The sequence below is a fragment of the Dipodomys merriami genome, unplaced genomic scaffold (assembly GCF_024711535.1).
Source record: "Dipodomys merriami isolate MVZ:Mamm:240054 unplaced genomic scaffold, mDipMer1.0.p SCAF_31, whole genome shotgun sequence".
Classification (NCBI taxonomy): domain Eukaryota; kingdom Metazoa; phylum Chordata; class Mammalia; order Rodentia; family Heteromyidae; genus Dipodomys; species Dipodomys merriami.
Genome location: NW_027204604.1, coordinates 10967064 through 10992953, shown reverse-complemented (window position 1 = coordinate 10992953; position 25890 = coordinate 10967064). Strand labels below are relative to the sequence as shown.

The 25890-nt window shown below is 50.0% G+C and overlaps 1 protein-coding gene across 15 annotated transcripts in view; it reads left to right on the top strand.

Moving 5' to 3' along the window:
* Positions 1 to 25890, top strand: part of Nfasc (neurofascin) — a 163730-nt gene that overhangs the window by 90859 nt on the left and 46981 nt on the right. For 3 of the 15 annotated variants that reach the window (XM_070041706.1, XM_070041715.1, XM_070041711.1), the window contains exons 1-10: positions 1415 to 1578; positions 7020 to 7037; positions 7757 to 7862; positions 9084 to 9280; positions 9630 to 9752; positions 12031 to 12201; positions 15896 to 15946; positions 21776 to 21887; positions 22769 to 22953; positions 25291 to 25422. In XM_070041706.1, the coding sequence (XP_069897807.1) occupies positions 1488 to 1578; positions 7020 to 7037; positions 7757 to 7862; positions 9084 to 9280; positions 9630 to 9752; positions 12031 to 12201; positions 15896 to 15946; positions 21776 to 21887; positions 22769 to 22953; positions 25291 to 25422 (1186 nt within the window). In that variant the 5' untranslated portion in view covers positions 1415 to 1487. Of the gene's footprint in view, positions 1 to 1397; positions 1579 to 4344; positions 4399 to 7019; positions 7038 to 7756; positions 7863 to 9083; positions 9281 to 9629; positions 9753 to 12030; positions 12202 to 15895; positions 15947 to 21775; positions 21888 to 22768; positions 22954 to 25290; positions 25423 to 25890 lie in introns of those variants that run through there. The other 12 variants (XM_070041719.1, XM_070041717.1, XM_070041705.1 and 9 more) reach the window with 8 other exon arrangements.

The following is a 25890-nucleotide window of genomic DNA, read 5'->3' as shown; positions in this document are numbered from 1 at the left end:
CCAGTTATGTGTCCATGTGATAGACAGCTGTTAGCCCAGAAAAGCTGGAAGAAATCTGGAGAAGGAACTGCCTGCCTTCCCCTTTGACTTGGCTTGGCAGAACAGTAAACTGAACCAATTATGAAGATTGTATGTTTCAGAGCCCCAGGAAACACAGCAGTGTATGAGCTCTCAGCTGCAGGCTTCTCTTCTTCTTCTCTCTCAGAATCCATTAAGCATCTATTTTCCTTGAACAATCATTTTTAACCTGTTTCTTATAAGTCCTGTGCTTAATGTTGAACTATCATAAACATCACCCACTCTGTTGCTCACCAAAGCCTGTTTCTACGAGGTCACTGCCTCACTACTGCTATTGCCTGTAGCAGGACAATGCAAGGATCACCATACCTTTATTAGGACAAAGTGTTTTCAGAAATAATTTTTAAAAATTCTTTGGGCAGCCAAGTTCACGTCCATGACCCCTAAGGCAGCTGATGTCATCCTGCTCTGCCACTCTGGGATCAAAAGACATGGCCACGATCTTTACCCTGGACCTCCACCACACACACACACACACACACACACACACACACACACACACACACACACACACACACACACACACACACACACACACACACACACACACACACACACACACACACACACACACACACACACACACACACACACACACACACACACACACACAGCACGTGGTCCAGCAGGCTGTAGGCTTGCAGTGGTTCTTCCAGCTCAGTGTGTGGCGTCTTCTGAAAGCTAGGAGTGGGACTGGTGTTTTGCCTCAGGACTGTTCTATGCGGTTGACTTTCCTTCTACCTTCAGAAGGTGGTGGTGTGTCCTCCTGAGACAGGTGACAATGTTCAGCGATTTTTTTTGTGCCAGTACTGGGGCTTAAACTCAAGACCTGGGCACTACCCCTTAACTTTTTGCTCTAAGTTGGCATTCTACCACTGGAGCTACTTTTAGTGGCTACTTGGAGATAAAAGTCTCACAGACTTTACTGCCTGGGCTGGCTTTGAACTATGATCCTCAGATCTCAGCCTTCTGAGTAGCTAGGATTATAGGTATAAGTCACCAGTGCCCGGCTAGAGACATTTTTGATTGATGGCACCCGTGGGCTTTACTAGCATTTGGTAGGTAGAGGCCTAGGATGCTGCTAGACATCCTACAATGCCCAGGACAGCTCTCCTCCCCCTCCCCCACCCTCACCCCTACCACACACACCAAGAACTACTTTGTCCCAAGTGTCAATAGTGCTGAAGTTTAAAACTCCATCCTCAGACACCCCTAATCTAGTACCAAGGGGACCCTTGAGCTCATCCAGGCCCTGTAGGGTTACTGAAGCAGACCACATGTTCAAGAGGACCTTATTGCTTCTGTGTTTCTTTCCACAGCTGAGCTCTGTCCAGGAGGCCCACTTAGAGCGGCACAAGGCAGCGAGACCCCGAGGGCTGGGGAGCAGGGAGTGGGGCCTGGTGCTGAGGATGGCCAGGCAGCAGGCACCACCCTGGGTCCATGCAGCCTTCCTCCTCTTCCTCCTCAGCCTTAGTGGTGCCATCGAGATTCCTATGGATCGTGAGTTATACTTTCTGCTCTTCTCTTTTCCCTGCTGATTTTGGGCCAAGGAGTGGGAGGGAAGGGGGTGAAGAGAAGTAAGGGAAAGCTAAGACCTGTTAAGCCAGTTGGAGACAGGATAGCAGTGGATTCTGGGGTCCAGAGCTGATTTTTCTCTCTGAAGAACTGACACGGGCTTGTGTTGGGAAATAAGAGATTGTACATTGCAGGGCTGTTCTCACAGGGCTATACTGAGGTTTGGGGCTACTGGAGGGGTTACCAGTGGTGATAGTTTGGAATTCTGAAAACCACATGGTAGCCTCATATATGCAAAACGGAACCCTAAGTCCTCTTGCCTAGAGTTCTCTGGAGGATGGAAGGCCTTGAGAGGGTTGGGAGGGGAATTATCTTACAAAAAGACCTGGCTACATAAGACATTAAAATAAAACCAACTTACAATGGTACCCTGGGAACCAGGCATGGATTCCTTGTTTCCAGACTTCCCAGAGCCTGACATGCTGATCTGACAGAGCAACAGTATGTTTACACGCCAGCCTGTGGCTGTGATCAGATGACTGGTGGCCACAGTGGTCCTGCCTGTAGGTACCTGCTCTCTTTGCCATAGTTCTGACATTACTACTGGGATGTCTCCGCTAAAGTGTGGGCTCCCTTGTCTCAAGAGATGTGTGGCTCACGTGATGCCAACATGGACCTGCCCTGTCTGGTCAACAGATGTCTGAGGAGGGGCACAAGGGGTCCCCCTTCAGTGGAGCTGTCCAAAGCCAGACCCTTCTCCACCCCACATCACCATAATAGCTTCCTGAGAAGAGTGGGCACCTCTGGGTGACAGAGGCCACAAATGCATGTTAGAACCAGAAACAAGATAGACAAGGCCTTTGTAGCCCACCCCAAATGTGTGTGAACGCATGAACACAGGGAAGGAGGAGATGGGAGTTGTGAGAGAAACTGTTCCCATGGTGACGGTCTGTGCAGCTGGCTCAAGGAGAGTTTCTCATTAACAGTCCCAGGCAGACAATCTAATAAGGAGCATGATAAGGCCACGTCCCTAGAGGGGTGGGGGTGCAGAGGAAATTGGGTTATCAGGAATGTGATGAAGGCTTGTTTCTCTTCTGCCACTTCTCACTCACCTGCCACAGGATGCCTGGGGTCAGTGGGGGAGGAGCTCCTGCAAAGTGAACTCAGAAATACATGGCTCATGCCTGCAATACCAACTGCTCAGAAAGTGGACAGTTAGGAGGATCAGAGTTCAAGGCAAGCCCAGGCAAAAAGTTATTAAGACCTTCCCCTCTCGACCAACAGACTGGGGATGTGTGCACCTGTTACCCCAGCTGCATGTGAGGTATCATGGAGGACCATCTAGGTCCAAGCCTAGGCCCCATCAATATCCATCTGGAAAAAAAGGCAAAAACCTAAAAACAAAGGGATGGATGTGTTACCTAAGTGCCTGCCCAGCAAGTATAAGGCACTGAGTTCAAATACTAGTATTGCCAAAAAAATTTTTAAAAAGACCTGGAGGCATAGCACAAGTGGAAGAGGACCAGCCAAGCACCATGAAGGCCTTGAATTGAAAAAAAAAAAAAGGTTTAAAAAAGTACTACCAAAAAAAAAGGAAGAAAAGAAGGAAAAATAGAAGAGAAGGAAGGAGGAAGAACTAGCATTGACATCATTCACATTAAGAATTGAGATCCTAGCTAGCTGCTAGGGGTTCACACCTGACTTCTCAGAAGGCTAGGGTTCACAGTTTGAAGCCACCCTGGGCAGGAAAGTCCATGAGATCCTCACATCCAATTAACTACTAAAAAGCCAGAAGTGGAGCTGTGGCTCAAGTGGTAGAATTCCAGCTTCGAGTACAAAGCTCAGGGAGAGCACCCAGGCCCTGAGTTCAAGCCCTAGGACCAGCATATAAATAAATAACAGAATTGAGATCTGAATTCCACTGGAGATGGAGGCCCAGGAGGTCTCTCCCAAGTGCCAAGAGCCTTCCACCACAGTGTCCCCATCCCAGTATCCTGAAGGGAATTGGGGAACACCCTCCCTTCTCTGCTGTATTCACAGATGCTCAGCTCCGTTCTTGCTCAGGGTCACACAACAAAAGTGATGTAGTCGGAATAGACGCTGCAGTCACAGCTGTCCTGGGCCAGGCAGAGCTCAGTGCCGCACTGCCTTGCCACACACATGATCCCCTGGCTAACTGGGAAGCAGAGCTTGACCTTAGCTGACAGCTTAGGAAACAGGGAAGCACAGAGCCAGAAACATGGCTTTATGCCTCTGTGCTGGAGGGGGGAGTCCCTGTGTCACACTAGTCCAAGTAGCCCAGGCTGTGTGGATTCAGAAGGCCCCAAGTATACTGTGCCTCCCAAGGGCTCCAGGCCATCAGAGCGACTCCAAGTTGAGTCTGCAGAAGCTGATTCCCAGACAACAGCAAGGCTGGCCCTTCTGACCCTTCTGGGAAGACCCAGTTGCCCTGGTAACCAGGCTTCTTCCCCAGCCTGTTCCCATATCAGCTGTGTTCACCCTCCATCTCTGAGGGCCTCAGGTCAGAGACTCCCCTTCCAGGTGTCCCGAGCATTCTCTGTGCCTGAAGGGCTGGACGCTGCTTCTCTGGGGGGATGGGACACAGCAACCTCCTGGACCAGTGCCCGTGGCTGCTGTACAATCCCTCATTGAAAACCCAGCCTCCAGCTCCCACTATTCTGCCAGTGAAGTCACACGCACCTTCCTCCCACCGCCACCTCCCTCCTCTCAGCCCCAAGGAGAACAGCACGACCTTTGAAAAAAAGCAAAGGGTCACCTCATCAGCCAGAGGAGATTTGTCCAAAAGTAAGTCTCTTGGCAGCTTGGCCCTCCCATCTCCCTCACACACCATGGGGACTTGGTGTTTCCTTCCAGAAACCCACAGAGAGGCCTGTGGAGCGGGGAAGACACTCCTACCCCCTTTCATCCAAATAGCACTGCAGGATGGCCTCAGTAACACTCCCCCACAGGCTCCATCCTGGTCCTCTGAGGGAAGAATGGGGACCAGAAGAAGTTCCTGAGGGCAAAAACAGCCTAGAGAGGCCCCTGCTCACCCTGCCAGGCCAGGGCAGAAGAGCTCTTCTCCCCCTTAGAGGACAGAGGCAGAAATTCATTCTTCACTTGACAGACAGCAAGTTCCATAAAAGGAAAGGTGAGCAGGTGGTATGACACTGGATAGGGGTTTAGTCGTCCTTGTCTCGAGACAGGCCATTCCCACCGTCTCTCCCATACCCCCCATGCTAGCTTGTCTTCTAGATTGATTGTGTTCCTGTAATAAATTCCTTGGGAGTGCAGGCACAGCGGTGGCTACAAATGTCATTGTCTCTTTAAGCGAGTAGATTCTAAAGAAAGGCCCTGGACAGATGGGCTACATGGGGTTAGGGGCAGCAAACATCCTGTGGTGGCTGCCCTGTGAGTCTCCACCTTTTAAGGTCTCCCTTCTACCCCTTACTCAGAGAGTCAAGGGGACAGGGCTCTGAGGCCATTCGCTTCTCCATCTGTGCAAGCATTTGTAAAGATGAGCCCTGGACCAAGCCTTAGAGGACTGGGACTCCATTCCAGCTCCATAGCACAATTCCCTGGGGTCTTACCCAAGGGGCTGCCTTTACTCTTAGATTTGAGATTCCTTGAACCAGCTTTGACTCTACCAGAGAGGCCAGAGTCTGTGTGAGTGAAGAAGGAAGGTCCTGTGTCAGGCAGTCAACTGGGGTGAGGTCAGAGCCTCCTCTGATCCTCTGCTGGACGCCAGAGCCGCTGTTGATCCTCCATCATACATGAGGATCCAGGAGATGCCACCTGGGTCTTGAAATGTAGAAACCCAGGCCTAGACTGGTGGCCAAAAGAAGTGGTCTCAAAAGCCAGTCCTGCCTGTCCTGAGAATGTTCCCTCCTCTGCCAACTGCATGGGCTTTCTAGCCTTTCCTGAGCCCCTGGTGGGAGGATGGTGTTCAGGCAGAGATGCAGAGCAGGTGCTCACAGAGCACATGTTCAGAAGCTACACTTTCCCTCTCCCTCACTCCCCAACCCTCCCTCGACAAACGTCACTTCAGCGCTCCCTGGGCTGCGCCACCCTGGCACACATTGAACCTTTTCATTGCTCACACTGTTAGGACTTTTCCCCTGCTGATAGAGTGCACAGTAGGGCATTCAACTGCCATGCTCCCCTGGCTCGTGTCCTTCGGCCTCCCAAGCTGAGCTCTGGCCCCTCTGGGGTGCCTTCTCTGAGCCCCTGTGTTCCTCTTCCATGTCTCACTCTATTCAGGCCAGAACGCCTCGGGGTTGCCCCTAGGCCATAGCCTCCACTCCTGTCAGCAGCACTCTTTCTGAAAACGCCAGCTGTCCACACCAGTGCAGGCTCTGACATCCCCACACATGTAAGATAAGATGCCGTGTTGCTTTCTAATAGCTTAAGGACAGGCATGTGAAGTTAGGGAGGTACACAGTCTGTCTTCCCCAAATACACTGGAACCAAGATGTCCTCCCCACAAAGAACACACATCAACTAGACTCTTGCTATCCAAAGCGTGGTTAACAGACTGCCTTCCTCAGTATCTCCCAGAACTTTTCAGAAAGGCAGACTTTGGGCTAGGGAACAGCTCAGTCGCAGAGTGCTTGCCTAGCATTTGCAAGTTTCTGGGGTCTATCCCCAGCACTGTAGGACAAAACAACCACAAAGAGAAACAGAATCCAGATTCCAGTCCAGCCCAGCTAAATTGCAACCTGCCTGTTAGCCAGACTTAAAGTGATTTGTATACTTATTCAAATGTAGAAATCAGAAACACACACACACACACACACACACAGAGGTATGCACATCTGTGTGGGAACCCTGGTGTATTCTAGCTGGGGAAGCTTTGTGGCCCCTGCCTCTTTGCCCCTCTGGGAGCAGTGGGCTTGGCCACAGTGCAGAGGATAGAAAAGCAGGAGCCACTGAGGAGAGAGCATGCTTTCATGTATGGAAGAGGAGAGGGTGGGAGAAATGAGGCCATGGGCCTTGCTGGGTGCTGAGGCCTCCACATCTTAGGCCTTGGCCCTGCAACAGTAGCTTAGAGCCGGCACTTTTTCTGGCACCTCCCCTTTCACCATGGACTGAGGATCCCACTTCACAGATGGCCTCAGATACTAAGAAACATCTTCAGGGCCTCCTTGTCAGTTATGGACTTTGGGCTCCTCTAATGGCCTCTCCCTTTGGTCAAAAGCTGGTCTTGCTTCATGGTATGGTTTTGGTCTCCCAGGGAGGCCTGACTGGGTCTGTTCCTCAAGCCTGCTTGGCTCTCCTATGAGTTCTGCACCTGGGAGGAGAGTGCCCCGCTCGCCGTCCCCACCCCCTCCCCCCGCATGCTGGGGCATAAGGACACCTAACAGTGGTGTGTGATAACAATTTTTTTCTTTTCTCCCCTTCCCAATGCTAACCACTGGAACTAACAGCAAGCATTCAGAATGAGCGTAAGTCCTCTGTGAGCCTCTGGGAGGTGGGAGGGAGGCAGGAGGGCCAGGTGAGGGACACCAGAGGTTGGGGACGACCCAGTGGGGTCTTCTGCTGGGGCTTCAGCTGGGGCTCTCACTCTAGCCAAGCATGTGAGATCCCTGATCACAGGACAGGGACACTTTCCCTGGGGCATCCTATTATGAGCCCAAAGAGAAGAGGGGCTTCAGAAGAGGGTTTCTGGAAGGAAGCTGTGGTGCCTTATAGACACTGCTGCTCCCCTATCCTCCAGTGGCTGACCCAGGTCCCCCAGCTCAGTGTGGTTCCTTGGCACACAAGGAGTCGTGGGAAGTTCTCCAGGATCAAGGGCTCCTTCAGTTCTTTCTGCACTTTGGCCATCTACTGAGCCTCAGGCTCAAGAAGTACCAGGCCCTACATTCTAGAAACACAGCTGCTTTGGTTTCTGCATTCAGTTCTCAAGAGCATTGTTCGCCGTGTGGTGTGCTGGGCATTGGGATCTAAGCCTGGGGAAACAGTCCGGATTCCAGTTTCTCATAGGGGTCTTAGGCCTCCTGCAGCCCCATTTAAGAAACCGCACCTCTTGAATAGGGTTCTGCTCACACCTGCTTGCCCAGGTGGCTCCTCTAGTGCCTGGTGTTAGCCGCTCCCCAAGCCAGGACCTGGGTGAGTCCCTGAAGTTGTAACTTTGCCCCTCCCTCCTCCATGTGCCCTGCTGCAGTGACCCAGCCCCCGACCATCACCAAGCAGTCCGTGAAGGACCACATCGTGGACCCCCGGGATAACATCCTGATTGAGTGTGAAGCAAAGGGAAACCCAGCTCCCAGGTGAGTAGGGGTAAAGGGATCCTGAGAATATGCCATTGAAACTGGGCACCAGTGGCTCACACCTGGGATCCTCGTTACTTGGAAGGCTTAGAATAGGAGGAATTTCACAGTTCAGAGACTGCACAGGTAGAAAAGTCTGCAGGATTCTGTCTCCATGGGAAGAAGCTGACTGAAAGTCATGTGCCTGTGATCCCAGTGTCCAGACAGGAAGCAAGACCCTATCCTAACAATAACCACTGAAAAATAGGGCTGAAGGTATGGCTCAGTGGAATCACACCATCCTAGCAAATGTGAGGCCCAGGGTTCAAACCCCAGTAACACCAGAAAAAAAAAAAAGCAGAATTCAGATTTAAATGCACAGCTCTTACCCCTCAAGGTCAGGTTTGGTCCCCAACTGCTGATGGGGTAGATGCTTGGTTGTACATCTTCACCTCCCAGACTGGGCCCAGCGGGAGCCTCCTGCAGGCCTCAGATCAATCTCTCCATGGCGTGTCCAGTCTCAGGGGACACTTTCTGGCTGTGTTCTGGCCCAGGTATTGGGGACCATGATGCTGAGGTTTGGTCTTTTCCCCACGGTTCCTCTGTGGAGAAAAGGACTCAGTAGCAATTACCAATCACCACTGCTTCTCCTCCTGCTCGACATGTGTAGCCAAGCCACAAGGGCCTGGCCAGAGCAGATACATGCATCTTCCCAAGAGAAGCAGAGACAGCCCAGGCCTCCCAGACAAGCACTATATGTAATGCTGCCTGTGCAGGAGGCAGAAAATAGGAGGATCCAGGTTTGAGGTCAGTCCAGACAAAAAGTAAGACCCCCATCTCAACCAACAAGTTTAGGTATGGTGGTTTGCATCTATAATTCCAGCTATGTGGCAGAGGTAGGAAGAGTATGGTCCAAGATTGGTTTGGGACAAATAGTGTAAGACCCTATTTTTTAAAAAGAAGAAGAAGCTTTAAAAAAAAAAATAGGCTGTACCAGTGGTACGGTATACTTGCTTTAGCGAGCACAAAACCCTGAGTTCAAACCCATTCTGCCCCCAAAATCATAATCACTGCTGGCTTGTGAATTACGTTCTTACAGAATCTCTTTCCTGTCCCCATGGCTAGTTGAATGTCTACACAGAGCCACGGTTCTCAGCCTTGGCTGGAAGAATGCCAGCAGCACCAGACCCTGGCAGTCTCTGGCAGACCTGGGTCACTGTTGTCCCTCCCCGCTGTCCACAGCTTCCACTGGACCCGGAACAGTAGGTTCTTCAACATTGCCAAGGACCCTCGGGTGTCCATGCGGAGAAGGTCTGGGACCCTGGTAATTGACTTCCGCAGCGGTGGGCGGCCCGAGGAGTATGAAGGGGAATACCAGTGCTTCGCCCGCAACAAATTCGGCACGGCCCTGTCCAACAGGATCCGCCTGCAGGTGTCCAGTGAGTGCTGCAGGTGGGACCAACATTGGGGGGAAGGCTGACCCCGCCCTGGGCCTACAAGTGACCTCCATGGGTCTCCCACTCAGCAAGATTGCCTGGAAAGGAAGCTTCCAGATCAGAGTCTGATACAACCTCACCAGCCTCTCGGGGCATCAGGAGGGGAGAGGAGAGGGGCACCTTGAAGGTGGGCGTCTGCTCTGATAAAAGGTCTCTATCCTTCCTCCATCCCAAGGCCGTGCTCTGCTGAGCCCTCGCCTGACTCATGGCCCTGCCTATCTCTTGTCACACCCATTCTCCAGCTCCCCTTGTCTAGGATCAGCCTCACTTCACCTCCCTGTCTCCTTCTCAGAATCTCCCCTGTGGCCCAAAGAAAACCTGGACCCCGTCGTGGTTCAAGAAGGCGCCCCCTTGACGCTGCAGTGCAACCCCCCACCAGGCCTCCCGTCCCCAGTCATCTTCTGGATGAGCAGCTGTGAGTTCTGGAGCCTCGTCTGGGATGGGGGATGGGGTTGAAGGATGGTTTCCCCACTCTGGAAGACTGTGAGCTGTGAGAAACAGGGCCACATGGCTGAGAACAGCTACAGAGCAGTGCTGTAGCTGGGTGCTCTGGAGCAAGTTGCTTAATGTCCCTGGGTCTCGGTTTCATATTCTGGGAAAAGCAGGACTAACATTATTGTAAAGATAAGTGATAGAATACTTCTGCAGTTCTGCAGTGATTAGAGGTGATCACACACACACACACACACACACACACACACACACACACACACACACACACACACACACACACACACACACACACACACACACACACACACGGTGCTCTTGGTAGTATTTGTGGTAAGGAAGGTTAAAAAGAGAAAGGAAGCAGGGGAGGAAGGCAAGCCCCCTCCCCATCTTTGCTCAGCCTGGGTGCTCAGATTTACACAGCAAGGAGGGCAGAGGTAAAGGGGGAATGAAGCCTTTGATGAGGGGTGGCAGCAGCGTTCAGAAATTGTGCTGGCTCAATCTGAGGCTTGTGGAACATTTTCAATTAAAATAAAGGCAGATAGGGCCTTTATTTTCAAGTAGAAGTTCTCCCCCTCCCTCTCTCCCTCCCTCCATCCCTTCCCCCTTCTCCCTTACCCTCTTCCTCTCTCCTTTTCTGTGGCTTTCCTTTTCCCTTCCTCCCTGCCCACCTAGCAGCTTCTTCTGCTCCTCCTTCCATCCCTCCCCGTGCCTCCCATTTATCAATCTGTATATCCATCTAACTACCTGCCTGCCATCCATCATTCTGTCCATCCCTGCATCTGCCAACCTACTTCCAAAGCAGGCTGCCACACAAGAAGCAGCTGTCTGCAGCGAAGCAGGCTTGGTGCAGTCTCCAGCCTTTCTTCTCTCCTCACACCTGTGGGGAGGCTGGTGGTTGCCTGTGAATTCCTTGTTTAGATTGTCCTCTCCTCCATCTCATCTCGTTTGTCACCAAGCTATGTCCGTGCCTGCTCCCATTGGATCCCGTGCCTCCTGTCCCTCCTCACTGACCTCTCCCCAGCCTCGTCACCTTTAGCTTGTGCCTGAGTTACAACACCTAGCCCAGATGAGTCTCCCTTGTCTTCATGAAACTGTGAGTGTGGTTGTTTCATTCAGATACTGAAAGCCCTTCAGTGGCTCATCCCTCACCTTGAACTGAGATCCAAGCTCCTTTCCCTGGTCCTCCTGGTCAGGTCCCTCTCCCTCCCAGCCCTTCTAACCTTCCCTCCCTGGGCTTCTGGGCCCCTGAATGGCCTGTGTCCTGTTAGCCTTTAGCACAGGCTCTTTCTGCTACTTAGAAACCCTGTAGCTCCTCTGTTCTGCCTAGCACAGGATGTCAGGGTTTAGCTCAGGGTCCTTGAGTGGACTGGGCCCCTTTCTGCAGTCCCATCCATCTCCTTCCACCCTGGAGCACCCCACTCTGAATACTATCCTACAGTTACCTGCTGGACTGGGGCTCTTCCAGGGCAGGAACTGGTGTTCTCACTCACCTCCCTGTTCAACACTTAGCACAGGGCCTGGCACCTAGTAAGCCTAGAGCAAATCTCTGAGAAATGATTCCAAGGGCTGACCACCTCCTTGTGGGAAAGATGACATTTTTTGCTTTAAGACGATGATTTTAAAAACAATGGGATAGGAAAAGAACGGTCTAAGGGCCGTCAGCTTTAAGTGCATGCTAATGGGCCTTACAGCCCTGAAACTGGGCTGTGCATTGGCATCAGTGCTGAGAAAGATACTGACAATAGATTTTGCAACCTGTAATACCTTTGATTCTAAAAAGCACGTTTCTCTATTTTAATATGCAAAATTTAAGCCATCTTAAAATCAGGGCGTGTATTGTCGATGGCTACACAAATTATAATCAGGAGCTGCCCTCTTCTTAGGAAGTTCAGAAAAGAAATAAAAACTGGATCTAATCATTGTTGATGGTTAAATGTTGTTTTAAGGTGGCAAGGACAAGTTCATTTAATTCAGAAACTTGTTGAGAGCCTTCCCCTTGTATGCCAGGACCTAAGCTGGGTGCTGGGGTATAAAGATGAACCAGTCATGGCTTGGCCTCTAGGTTAGCATCTGTAAAGTGGGAATATGCCCTACAGTAGATTTGAGGGGCTTCAACCAAGAGATGTCACACTCCTGACCTCATCTGGTCTTCTGCAGCATTCACACATCGAATGATGGTAATGATTTTCATGGTGGCCATTACTCCTAACCCCCCATCCACACCTCTGCTTTCCTTCCAGCCATGGAGCCTATCACCCAGGACAAACGCGTCTCCCAGGGCCACAACGGAGACCTGTACTTCTCCAATGTGATGCAACAGGACATGCAGACCGACTACAGCTGCAATGCACGCTTCCACTTCACCCACACCATCCAGCAGAAGAACCCTTTCACTCTCAAGGTCCTCACCAGTAAGTGTAGCCCCTGTCCAGGGCTGGGGGCCACAGGAGACAGTCGCTGAGCCCACATAGCCCTGGACACTACAGCCATCCTTCTGGCTCAGTGTGCCTGAGCTGCCGCTGCTAACTTTCCCCAGCATCTCTTGATGCTGAAGCCTTGAGTCAGTGTTGGTCCTGTGCTAGACCACTGCTTCTCAGACTTTAGTGGGAATCAGAATCACACAGCAAGACCCAGCCCTGTCCTACCTCAAGGGCCCCTGGAGCCCTTGCTCACATTCAGATAACCACAGGGTCTGAGAACCACTTGCTCAAAGGTCATCAAGTCCCCCGATGCCCTCAGCTTATTTCTTTTATTCTAGTCATTACATGCTTCTCTTTCTCTCTAGAAGAAAGCCAGAACATAAAATGTTAGTGGACACACCAAAACAAATTGTATTTGATTCTGTAATGATACATTTGCTAAACTCTATGGAATCTCTTTTGCAAATTGCAGGTTTATGTTTCACTTTATTTGTTTTCATTTCTATTTCCTGATACGAATGCACATCAGCATTTCCTGACCTGCTAAAGAGTCAGCAGAGCCAGGCACTGGTGCCTCACGCCTGTAATCCTAGCTACTGAAGAGGCTGAGATCTGAGGATCATGGTTTGAAGCCAGCTGGGGCAATTAACCACCATAAACTAGAAGTGGCACTGTGGCTCAAAGTGGTAGAGTGCTAGCATTGAGCAGAAGAACTCAGGGACAGTGCCCAGGCCTTGAGTTCAAGCCCCACAACTCACACATGCACAGACACACATGCACAGACACACACACACACACACACACACACACACACACACACACACACACAGAGTTGGTGGCTCTCTGTGAGGAATGAGAAAATTTTAGTCAGAAACACAGGGATGAGCCAGCCTGGGGCTTTTGTTAGAAAGCCCTCAGCCTGCATGGGATGTTGAAAATTGTTTCTGTTGGTTTACACCATGGATTTATAACATGCCTGGCATAGAAGACCCCCCAACCCAAAGACACTTCAATGTATCAGAGCTGTGCTGTGAATATTGTCAGTATAGGAGATGACAAGGTCTGTGGAGAGGCCATCTGGGGACAGGCAGCTTCCACAGGTTTCTACCAGTTTCCTGGTAGCCCATGGCCCACCTTGAGGTGGCTGGCGATATCTTGGGTGCGTGCCCCTGGGAAGAGGCTTGGATGGGGTCCTGACCCCTTGGTTCTCTCCTTTCCTCCTCACTCCTTTCTCCGCTCTGGGGGCAGGGCAGGCGCCTGGAGGCTCCCGGGGAAGCACGGTGGTTTGTCTGCAGTGTCTCTCAGTGTATTCAGGTGACTGCCTGCCAGCTGGCTGCACTGGACAGGACAGTGTGGTCTGCCCAGGATCTCAGAGTGGCCTCAGTAACCAGGTCAGGGCTAGCATGAGGAGGAGCCAGTGGGAAGATCAGAGCTGTTCACGATGCTCTCAAGCTGACCTTGCTGAGCCTCTGTGTCACCACCTGGACCTTGCTGCTTGCCTGGGGGATGCTGCAAGGTCACCTGCTGCCCCTGAGCTTGAGCTGAGTGACCTTTGGCTGTCCCAGGCTGAAGCCAGGAGATGAGGGTGGGGGTTAGGGACTCATCCTCTGTAAAATTAAACACTTAGAGGGTAAGAAGTGGAACTTTCCAGAAACATCCTATTCTCTACCTGAGGAAGTAAGGGATATTTGTTTCTGCTTTGTTACTGGGTCTTCTGTTTCACTGGAAACTCCTTCCTCCAAATGACAGAAACCGTGTAGGTGACTGGAACAGAATCCACTGGCTTCCTGGAGTTCTCCCAGGGGAAACTTTGGCTGGAACCAAGTTCTGGGCATCTGAACCTGCGTAGAATTGGGCACAGTTGCTTAAAATAGCACAGTTGGGCTTTCTTGACTTTCCTGTCTGGAAAGGACACAGGCTTTCTCTTGTACCTTCAGAGCCGGGTTTGGGGGAGGGTGGGGAGGCAAAAAAGTCTGCCCACAGTTTGCCATTCGGGGAGAAATCAATCCCCCCACCTTGGTGTTTTATTAATTGCATTAAAGGGAGAGAAAGAGGTAGATTGCAAAATACTGGGCAATCAAAATGCATTTTGGAGTCTGTTCTAGAATGCAAAGCTAACCAGTGGAGTCAGGCTTTCCAAGCTGCACCTGTTCCCTCTTTGCCCACACAGTGACAGACATTGGGTCCCTCCTGCTACATCACAGGGAAGAGGTGAGGGCATCCCATACTTCCTTTTGATGTCTCAATGGCGGCGCCTCCCTCCCCAAATCTCACTCATGCTCCCAACCCTCTATTGGAGGTGTGGGCCATTTCCCCAGAAAAGGAAACTCGCCTGTGGCATGGAACCAGGGGAGCATGAGACTTGGTCCCTTCCGTCCTCGCATGCTGCAGTCCTCCCTTAGGAGAAGTGAGGAATATCCTTTCCAATCCCACCCCTTCATTCCATTATCTTTCACTCTAGATTCAACCAAAGTACCTTCTCAACCAGGCCACCCCCTTCACAACCAGCTAGTCTTAAAGACTAGCTCTGAATAATGAACATCTTCCTGCCGGGTGTGGAGCAGATTGGACATGCAATGCCAGTCCCAAAAAAGAACTCGAATATCCTTATAATTAGTTGAAACAGGATTTGATCTGTCGTCAAATATGCAAATGTTTTGGCACAGCACCTGGCAGCTCGCAGGCAGTTGGACTGTGTCCTGGGCTCCTGGGACTGTCTGCTTGGCTTCCAGTCAGCTGTACACCCTCCACCCCCTGTGGCTACCGTCAGAACTTAAACTCTAAGAAACAGGGACAGTGGAGAAGGAAAAAGCTATTTAAGAACAGTGGCAAGTGTATGTGTCCTGTCCTGTTCCCAAAAGTCTTTTTATGAAGGACTAAGTGCCCTAGGGTTTAATCTCTTAATCTGGGAGGAGAGTCCTCATCCCCCTCTCCATCCCCCACAGTCTAGAGAGCTGAGTCTCCAACACAGTTAGCAGGCCTTTCCAGGACCAAGGTGGTACCCTCAGCTTGCTATCTCGCTCTCCTGTCCCACACTCTCCCTTCTGTTCCAGAGCTGGAACCTCAGCTGAGCCCTCTCAACAGAGAATTCTTGCAGGGAGCACAATTGTGCCCGCCTGCTCAGATAGGGGATGCTTACTGCTGGGCACTGCCAATGTCCCTCAGTTGGCCTCTCTTATTGATGACGGTCTTCTCCAATTCACTTCCCACCCATCCCTACAGCTTAGCTTCCACACAGGCAGAAATCCACTAAAACCTTTCTCCTCAGCTGGCCTGATATGGAATGAGCCCTGGGGACCCGGAGACGCTGGGGAGAAGTTGGTCCTGAGATTTCCTCTAGGAAACACTAATCCTTACCTCCTTTGTTCCAATCATAGAAGGACCCAGCCAAGTTCAAGCCTAATGTCTTTCCTTTTTTTTAAAAAAAAAAAGTATGATTGCCTTCTTTTGCAGGAATTAAGCTTTATGTTCCTTGCGGGGCTGCTTTGTGTTGCTTGGTCTTCACTGGGTGTATATTCTTTTCAAAGTGCGCTGTGTCCTTCCTTTGCAAACACCACTGGTGCTCACCCCAGTTTTCTTTTTTGTGTGTATGTGTGGCTTTGCCTTTCTGTTTTTCCCTCCCAGCATATGCCTCTGTGACTTCTTCGTGGCCTCCTGTTTGCTCACCCTCTTTTGTTTATTGCAGACCACCCCTATAATGACTCGTCCTTACGAAACCACCCTGACATGTACAGTGGTGAGTTGTGGCTGTAACCTTGGGAGTAACCTTGCCTGTCCTAACCCAGTCTGCCTAACTTGACTGATTCTGCATCATTAACTCCTGCTGGGTTGGCAGGGCTGACAGCTAGCCAGGCCAGGTTGCCACGGCAACTCCTCAGGATGCTGCCTGCCAGGAGGGAAGATGGCCAGTCTGGGAATGAGGGGGCTCACACAGAAGTGTAATCTTGCCAACCTGCAGAGCTCTAGTTGCTGAATTCTTAACAGGTGGTTTGAGCCAGGCTGGGGCTCCAAAGAGCTCCCTGTAGGTTTCAGCAGAGGCTTTTAGGAATTGGTGATGGGTGGGTGGAGAGTTTCTGAGAGCAGGTTAGGAGGAAACGGGAAGTCTGGCTCCTGATAGTCATTTAAATACCACAGATAACTTTTTCAGTTTAGTTAACTCTCTTCAAGTGTGTGGAGACGAAATGGCTCCTTAGTCACCTAGAATTTGATTCTGGGAGTGCTACTTCTCTGGTAGGTCGAAGGAAATGGGAGCAAGAGTCCCCTTGGAATGGTATTTGCAGGTGAGTGTAAATGAAGTTGGGCCTCTGCTGACCTCACACAGCTGTGCCTCTTCTCCACCGGGATAATGTATGCAAATGCATTGCCCACCAGCCCACATTTGCAAGTCATGGAACAATTACAGCGGGACATATTCCTAACATCCCACTGTGGGCTGCTTAGTCTGTTAATAAGAGAATCAGCCATTTTCACACCTGAGCTACCCCCTCACATTGACCAAAGAACGCCTTGTTTTCCTTGAGCAACCAGAGTAATCAACATTTGCTGGCTCTGGTGACACAGCTGATCCCCATCATCAGTTATGCCTTGGAAGGCTAGGCTGTTGGTCCCCAGGGGTGTCATTGAGGACTCAAACAGATAGGAAGTGCTGGTATGGAGATGTGCTAGTGTAAACCATGATTAATGTGGGGGATGGGATGAGGAAGCAAAAGCCAGGAAGAGAGACAAAGTCTCCCACTTGGCACCAAGCAGAGAGAACCACACTGAGATTCTGCCAAAGAGATTTATTGCCGAGAAAGCAGGGGACCTTTCTTTGTTGGAATCTGAGGACTGTTTGTTTTCAAGATAATAGAGCCAATCAGAGCCAATCACAGTGTGTCAAGAGCCCCAGAACACCACCAGGGTAGAATGTGCCTTTTCCTAAATTGGATTCCAAGGAATATATTCTAGGAAGGATTCTGAAAGCCAGTAGACCTAAGCCAGAAAGTCCCTTAGAGACCATTTGGCCCTCACTCCTTGCTTTATGTAAGGTAAAATGAAGGGAAATGGAATAAGCTTTAGAGATCCAGCCTCTTAAAACAGCATTTAACCAGCAGTCGGTATTATTACCAGAACACGAGTGAGAGTTGTGGAAACCTTCCAAGATGGTGGATTCACAAGAATTTCACAAGAGGCTCACTTGGAGACTCTCCCTTTGTCTACAATCCAAGGCAGGATGGGGCTGACCAGGTATGAAGCAAACAGAAAGAAAAGGAAGCCAAGTGAGCAGATAGAGTCAATGTAGAACAAAGGAGAGCCAAGCAATGTTCTAGAAAGAAATAGAAAGGCAAAAGGCAAAGAAGGAGCTGGGTACCAGTGACTCACGCCTGTAATCCTAGCTACTTAGGAGGCTGAGATCTGAGGATCATGGTTCAAAGCCAGCCTGGGCAGGAACTCCATGAGACTCTCATTTCCAATTAACCACCAGAAAACCGCAAGTGACTCTGTGGCTCAAGTGATAGAGCACTTGCCTTGAGCTGAAGAGCTGAGGGACAGCGCCCAGGCCAGAGTTTAAGCCCCATGACCGACAAAAAAAGGGACAGGGGGAGGGGAGGAGAGAAGGAGAAGATTCTCCCTGAACACAGGGAGCTGAAGAGGCTTGGCATTGGTGTCAATGCCCAGTGTATTGCTCTGGCTTTGAAAGATGACCCCTCTCTCTCATAGCATCAGGGTCACCTGTACTCCTATTTTGCCCTGACAATTTCTACAGTGGGTTGATATCCTCTGAACATTGCCCGGGTGCTCCATCCCACAGAGTGGCAGAGGAAGCCACTTAGGAATGGCTCAGGCAGGAGAGCCGATGGTCCTGTGTGGAGCAGGTAGGTTGCATGGCATCACACAGACTCCAAGACAGACCACTGATTGATGCTACACAAGTCACTTAGTAGCTCAGGACTTTACATTCCTCATCTGCCAAATGGGTATATTGCCAGCCCTATTGGATAGTTGGGAAGGTTAGAGAGGAGAGTAGGGAGATGGCGCGTAGTAAGGAGTAGCATACCAGTGATTAAAGTGTCACTGTAAATGGAAGGCTTTAAAGAGAGGGGTTTCATGTTGCCTATAGAGTTTGTTTCTTGTCATTATTTTGCTTCTCAGTGGTACTGGGATTCGAACTCAGGGCCTAGCACTTGCTATGCAAGGACTCTACCCTTGAGTCATGCCCTCAGCCTTAGTTCATCTATTTCTGAAAGTTACAGCCATACCACTCTGAAAATATACCTTATCTCATCTGAAAATAAGATATACACAGAGAAGTTGAAGCCAAGGGGAGAAAAGCTGGTATACATACAGGAAGAACGCACTCTGCAGGGAGAGGTGTTAGAGCAGACTAAAGAAATGTAAGGAAGAAAAGCTGCAACTACAGCACAGGGACTTGAGTTCATCATACAGAAGAAACTTCCTGGCAGTGAGAGGTAACACAAGTTACTAGACAAAAAGTTTATCTACCTTCTAGATTGTTCGGTTAGCCATTCCTAGGGCCAGAGTGGTGGAGGGGATTCTGGGATTGCAGGAATGCAGGAATCCAGCCCTGTGAGTCTCTGGTTCTCAGTTCCAAGAATCAAAGGCAGCAAAGCAGCCTGGAGTAGGATCCAGCTACCCTTAAAAGCTGTTTGTTGGCAAAGGTCCTCAGATACATCTATTCATTGAGCTGCCATCCTGGTAACGTAGCAGTTGTTGGAAGCAAACAACCCAGCTTGTTAGTCTTCTTGATCTTTCCCCAGCAGGAGGTGATCAGGAGCCAGTGCTCTTTGGACCTTTAAAGCCAACATGACTGACATAGTGTCATGTCCTGGTATCCCCTAGATGTTCATGAGTCTGCTCTGAGCCATAGTTTATGGGAACAAGAGGGGAATGACTGTCTTTTGGCTAGAGTCAGGTGGGCCCTGAATCCATAAAGGTTTGGTTCAAAGCTACCAGCTGGACCATTCCTCTTATGTTCATGTAGATTCTACTTACTGCAACTGGCCACTTTCCTCTTCCCTTCCTTTTGGCACCAGCCTTCCCATTCCTTGGGGCTCTGTGTCACCCTGACTCTTGTGTCCCTAAGAATCCTGTGGAGATGCTTTAGACCTCTTCTTTTGTCCCCACCTGATTTTTGCCCAGCTTGGGTCACAAGCTAATCCATGGTCACCAAAACTAGATGGAATCTGAGAGGAGTGAAACATGGCAGGCACCAGGGCGACATTAAGACAGAGGCATCGTCCTGCTTCCTCTTCTGCCTGGAGACTTCGGGTTTGGTTTGAGCAGGAAAGATAGCCCCCAGATGGCCTACCGGAAGTGGGGACTAGAAGGACCTCCATGTTTACACTGAGAGAAGATTTAGAATAGATGTAGAGTACAGTCTCCATAGAGCCTCAGAAATGGGGGTAAGTACAGGCCTGTTGGCGCAATGCTTGGCCCTTAAAAAAAGAAATGCCCACTAATGGAGGTCCCAGTGACTACCCCTGCCTTGAAGGCTGTTCCTTCCTATTCTTTGAACCTGGCTTGCTTCCCAGGACCTTCTTCTCCCTGGAGCTAATTCTGGGTTGTGATTCCACATTCCACAAATCTGCTGTGCCTGTGGGCTTTCTACTATCACAGCTACTTGTGTCGAGGTGCCCACAACAAGGCTCTGCGTGGGTCCCTCCTCCTTGTCCTGCCGTTCCACTGCCCATGTGTGGTCATGACTATGTGCTGTGGGGTGGATTAAATGCCTGTGGGCTCACAGATCAGCTTCTGCAGAGTTTGTCCCTGTGTGGAATAGGTGTGACATGGAACTGGGACCTCTTCCACATCATAGCAGGGTTTCCAGCCCTGCATAGACTCCTGTCCTCAAGGTGCCCTTGAACTTGTGTTGTCTTCACTGTGTGGTGATTCATTCATGGGGGGACCGGGGGAGGGAGGTGAAAGCTGCTGCTTCTGCTGCAGAAGCTGCTGCTGCCTAGGTCCTGAGACCTGGCTTCTGCAAGCACTATAGGTAGAGATGTAACCAATTAACCATATAATGGATTAACCCTTCATTTGCCACTGTTGTGTGTATGTGCACGCACATGTGTACACAAGCACATGTGTGTGCTGGGGAGACATGACACCTACAAGAAGAGAAAATGTGGGGTAAACGGCTCCTCCTCTTCCTTCACCTCCTCCTGGTGCTTCTCCTCTTCTTCCTTCTCCTCCTTCTCCTCCTTCTCCCTGTTCATTGCTCCATCCACAAACATTTATTGTCCACTTGCTAGGTGTCAGGAGCCTCAATACTTCAGCCTGTCTTTCTTCTCTCCCCAAAAAGATTAAACAGAAGCAAACTCCCAGGGGATACCAGAGAAAAGCTGAGTGTCCCTAGGCTAGGGGCCTCCTGAGTCCAGCCAGGCTCCAGCTAACCCAGCAATCACCCTTGGAAAGCAACAGTACCCAGGGCTGGATCTCCACCACTCTGTCCTCTGCCAGCACCGATTAAACCTGGATGAATGCTTCTGTTCTCACTCTGGCATCTCCCAGGGCTCCTGGCAGCTCTGCCTTCCTCCACCTCTGACTTGTCCAGCTGAGTCTAAGACTCATTAAACCCCACAGACAGGCTCGCTTTACGTTTTTATTTAGGGAGAGAGAGTGTATCCGTTTTGTCTTAAGGTTAGAAATTTCTTGCTTCCATCTATCACATCCATTCTATAGAGCTGTACAGAGAACTCTGTATCAGAGGTAAAGCTCAAGCAAGGTAGGGTCCACCCAGACTGGCATGACCCCTCCCACAGGGGGACAGCCATTCTGACAGTATCACCTTGGGAGCTACCTGCCCTTTAAACTGACGTGGATTTCATAGATTGCCGCTCACCCACCCCTGGCTGCTCCAGCCTCATTGAATTATAGATCACATAGTCCATCTTGGATGCCACGTTCCTCGCCCCTCACCCGGCATCTCACATGCAATTAACACCCTCCTCCCCCCGCCCAGTTCCAAAGTCATTAGTGAGGAGACAGAGTGGTCTTGGCCCCAGAGTGATTTCCTGTCATCTCTGCTCATTAATTCTCTCCATGTCTTTGCTAAGCCATTAATAACTCTCTCCACATGTGTGACTGTTTATCTGGGGCTTTGTGGCCTCATCCCAGCTCCTTGTCTTCAGGGTCCCAGAGAGCAGCTTGTCTGTCCTGTGGCCCCTGAATACCTGCCTTCTCCATTTTCCAAGTCTCTGTCTGGAGAAGATACCAGAGTGGCCCCTGCCCCCCCCCCACAGGGGTCCAATTCAGGGAGCTGATTTCATACTTCCTAGCCCCTTACACCTAGTCCCAGGGAAGGGAGGGTTCCTGGACTCAGAGAATCGAGGTTCCTCTTAGCACACCCTTTCAGAACCCAAAGCTAGTCCCACACTTGTGCTGGTGGGGCCCAGGAGCCCAAGTTTCCTAACACCTCTCATTGCTTCCCATGCCCTGGGGGTGGGCTGGGCTAGGAAGGTCTAGGGAGGGTCCGATGGCTTTTCTCTCTAGCCCTATAGTTTTGGTCTACGTGGGCCAGCCCTCTGGGCAGGAGGCTCATGAGAGCTTTTCTGTCCTGTTGCAGCCCGAGGAGTTGCAGAGAGAACTCCCAGCTTCATGTATCCTCAGGGCACATCCAGCAGTCAGATGGTACTTCGAGGCATGGATCTCCTGCTGGAGTGCATCGCTTCTGGCGTGTACGTACACTTTGCATGCTGCATTAGCCACTCTCCAGGAGGCTGGGGTGGGAGTGTGTCCATGCTATGCGCTTGCCATTTGGAGGCACACCAGTAGTATAAAAAAAGGAAAAAAGGAAGAAAAAATGTGCAGTAGTACATGCCTATAATCCCAGTTTCTCAGAGATGATTGGAAAGATCTCAGTTTAAGGCCAGCCTGGGGTAAAAAGTTAGCAAGACCCCCATCTCAACAAATAAACCAAGATTACTGGTACGTATCTGTGATCCCAGTTACATAGGAGGCTGTAGTTAGTATTCCAGTCTGAGTACTCTTTACCTGACTTATGTAACTATAACCCTTCTGCATATTACATTTATAATAACCAAAAAAAATTTTTAAGTCCCAGCATGGGTAAAAACATGACCTCATCTGAAAAAAAGTTAACTAAAGCAAAGAGGTCTAGGGACTTGGCCCAGTGACAGAGCAGTTGCCTAGCCAGCAGAAAGGTCTGAGTTCAGTTCTACTACTGCCAAAAAAGAAGAAAGAAGGAAGAAGGAGGAGGAGGAGGAAGAAGAGGAATAAAGAGGAAACAACCTCCCTTAGGGAGCAGAACTCTGCAGATCATATCTGTCCTCATCTGTACCAGACATATCTGCTTTGAGAAACTAGAAAAAGAAGCAGCTGTACTCTGTAGGTGCATGAGGGTCACAGGGGATCTCAGCTTGGCCCCTCGGGCGCTCTGTGACTAAGCACTTCTTCTGAATGGGAACAGCGGGCTCTGAGAGGCCAGGCATGCTCTCGGGCCCATGTACATTTCCAGATACTCAGTGCTTGGTGGTCTAGAAGATACAGGTCACCACTTGTGGTAAGTCCTCTGTTTCCTGTTCGGTCCCTCTTCTAGCCCAACTCCAGACATCGCATGGTACAAGAAGGGTGGGGACCTCCCATCTGACAAGGCCAAGTTCGAGAACTTTAACAAGGCCCTTCGAATCACCAATGTCTCGGAGGAAGACTCTGGGGAGTACTTCTGCCTGGCCTCCAACAAGATGGGCAGCATCCGGCACACGATCTCGGTGAGAGTAAAGGGTACGTTGTGTGTATTTCTCATGATTATTTTGCTAACCTTCAACACCTAAATGCCATGATCTCCCCTTCCCTCTGAGGGGGGGGGCTGGGCAGCACAGTAAGTAGGGGAATTTTTGATGGTTAGAGGGCAGCAGTGACCTGCCACAGGTGGTGTCATTCCCTGGGATGGGAGACTGTTGAGGAAGGGAGCCACACCTTGACCATCACAAACTCTCTCTCGGGCGCCGGGCTCCCTCAGCAGGGGAGTATCCTCTTGTGGCCCATTTGGATCATTCCCAGAGCCTTTTCTTTCTTTCATTTTGCATTTCCGTTCGTGATGTGTTGTCTTGGCCTGTGCTGTCTGTGTATGTGTGCATGGCACGATGCTTCTTGCTAAGGATGGGGAATCATCTTGACCAAAATGATTTCTTGACTCACTTCCCTTCCCCCCTTGAGCAGAGACAGCCCACCTGAGCTGTTGCAGGCAGGAGAGCACCTGCCTTCATGGGTCCCAGCCGTGTGTGATGGGCTGCCTGAGTCACTTCTCAGTGGGACAGTGAGCTCTGAGGCCTGAACACAAGAACTTTCTCAACTCCCCGTTGGTTGAACTTGTGACTCTGATTTCAGCACCATGCACAAACAAGGGCTCTTAATCTTAAGGAGAGGAGATCGAGATCTTTGAGATAGGTGGGAAAATCCACATATCTGTACAGTCACACAATTGTCAAAACATTTGAAAGAGGTGGTCAGTGAAGTACTTGGCTTCCACTGAAGTTCAGTGTCTAAAAGAGCAAATTTACAGTTTTTTTTAAAAATAATCTCCTCTTGCAACAACAGAAATCCAAAGAGACCAGCCTAGTGAAGTAAATGGAACTTGTCGGTACATATCATAAATGCTATGACCTATAATAGCACCAGCCATAGCTGAGTGTGGTGGCATTTGCTGGTAATCCAAGCTACTCAGGAGATGGAAATAGGAGGATTAAGGTTCAAGGTCAGACCTGGAAAAAGTTAATAAAACCCTGTCTCAAAAACAAGCTAGAGCTGGTGTCTCTGCCTATAATTCTAGCTACTCAGAAGGCTCAGATCTGAGGATCATGGTTTGAAGTCAAGGAGACTCTCATCTCCAATTAACCACCAAAAAGCTAAAGTGGAGCTGTGTCTCAAGTAGTAGAGCACTACCTTGGAACTAAGAACTAAGGGCCAACACCTGGGCTCTGAGTTCAAGCCTCAAGACTGGTGCATACATATAGGAAAAGCTGGGTATGGTAGTGCGTGCCTGTGATAATATTTTCTTAGGAGGCAGATAGCAGAGGATCATGGTTCAAAGCTTGCCCTGACAAAGTTAGCATAAGATCTTACATATCCAAAAAATAAACTAAATGCCAAAAGGACTGGGGGCATTGCTCAAGTAATAGAGTATTTGTTCAGCAATTGCAAAATCACAAGTTTAAGCCCTAACACTGCAAAAATAATAATAAACAAATGCACCCATCACTTAGGCATCGCCTGAGGAATCTGACATAGTAGATCTAAAGTGAGCACCAGCACTCATGTTTTAAAAGCCTTTCAGATAATAGTGGCTCACACCTGTAATATACTACTCAAGAGGCTGAGAGCAAAGATCTCAGTTTGAAGCTAACTTGGGCAGGAAAGATTGTGAAACTCTTATTTCCAATGATCCACCAAAAAGCTGGAAGTGGACCTGTGGCTCAAGTGATAGAACATTAGCCTTGAGCAAAAAACTCAGGGACAATGCCCAGGTCCTGAGATGAAACTCCAGGACCAGCATAATAAAAGGCCTTCAGGCAGGGCACCAGTGGCTCACATGTATAATCCTAGCTACTCTGGAGGCTGAGATCTGAGGATTGCAGTTTGAAGTCTAGCCCAGGCAGGAAAGCCCATGAGACTCTTCAATAAACTTTAAAAAGTGGTACTGTGCAGGAAGTCTTTTCCTTCAATAAATGACACAAATGGCTGGGAAAAAAAAAAGTGGTACTGTGGTTTAAGTGGTAGAATGTTAGCCTTGAGCAAAATAGAAGCTCGGGGACAATGCCCAGGCATTGAGTTCAAGCCCCTGGCAAAAATTTAAAAACAAAACAAAACAAAAAAACATAAAAAAAACCCTTCAGGGACGGCATTTTTTTTTACCATCTACTAACTGCCCAGGTGTAGGCTCTGACTCACTGTCAGTGCACCTGCAAGGCCAAGTAAGCTACATACACACTGGACCAAGTCACTACCATGAAGATAAGCCCTGGTGCTCACCTAGGGTGAAGGCCTGGGGCTGGGACTTGGGCTCCTGCCTTCCTACAGGAGCCTATATAACTCACCTGCCTGTGCTGCCATTTCTTTCAGCTGCTCCCTACTGGCTGGACGAACCCAAGAACTTGATCCTGGCTCCTGGAGAGGATGGGAGACTGGTGTGTCGAGCCAATGGGAACCCCAAGCCCACTGTCCAGTGGATGGTGAATGGGGAGCCTTTGCAATGTGAGTAGCGAATTACTGTGCCACCAGGCTCTCCCTTGTCCTGTCAGAGGCTCCAGATCCCCACCCCTGTAGAAGTCTGGAAACATTAAATGTGACAGGAAAGAGCCACCGCTTCCAGCAGCCCATTCCATCCCTTCAGACATCTCTAGAGACAGGTGTCTGCCTTACCTTTGCACAAGATACAACTGGAAGTCAGGAGGCCTAGAGCTCTGTGCTTCTGTCACTTGTCTAGGGTGTTTCTGCTCCCTTGAGTTTTTCTTAAATCTTTGCTTTCTGAGCAGAGTCAAGTTTAGAATCTGGTCACTGCAGCTACATCTCTGAAGTTTGGGCTCTTAAGTGACAGCTAGGGCTTAGAAGGCCTTCCATTGTCATTGCCAAATAAGGCAGGGGTATGTGGCAATGTGCAAGATTATTGTTGAAACCAGGTGCCGGTGGCTCAAGCCTGTAACCCTAGCTACTCAGGAGGCT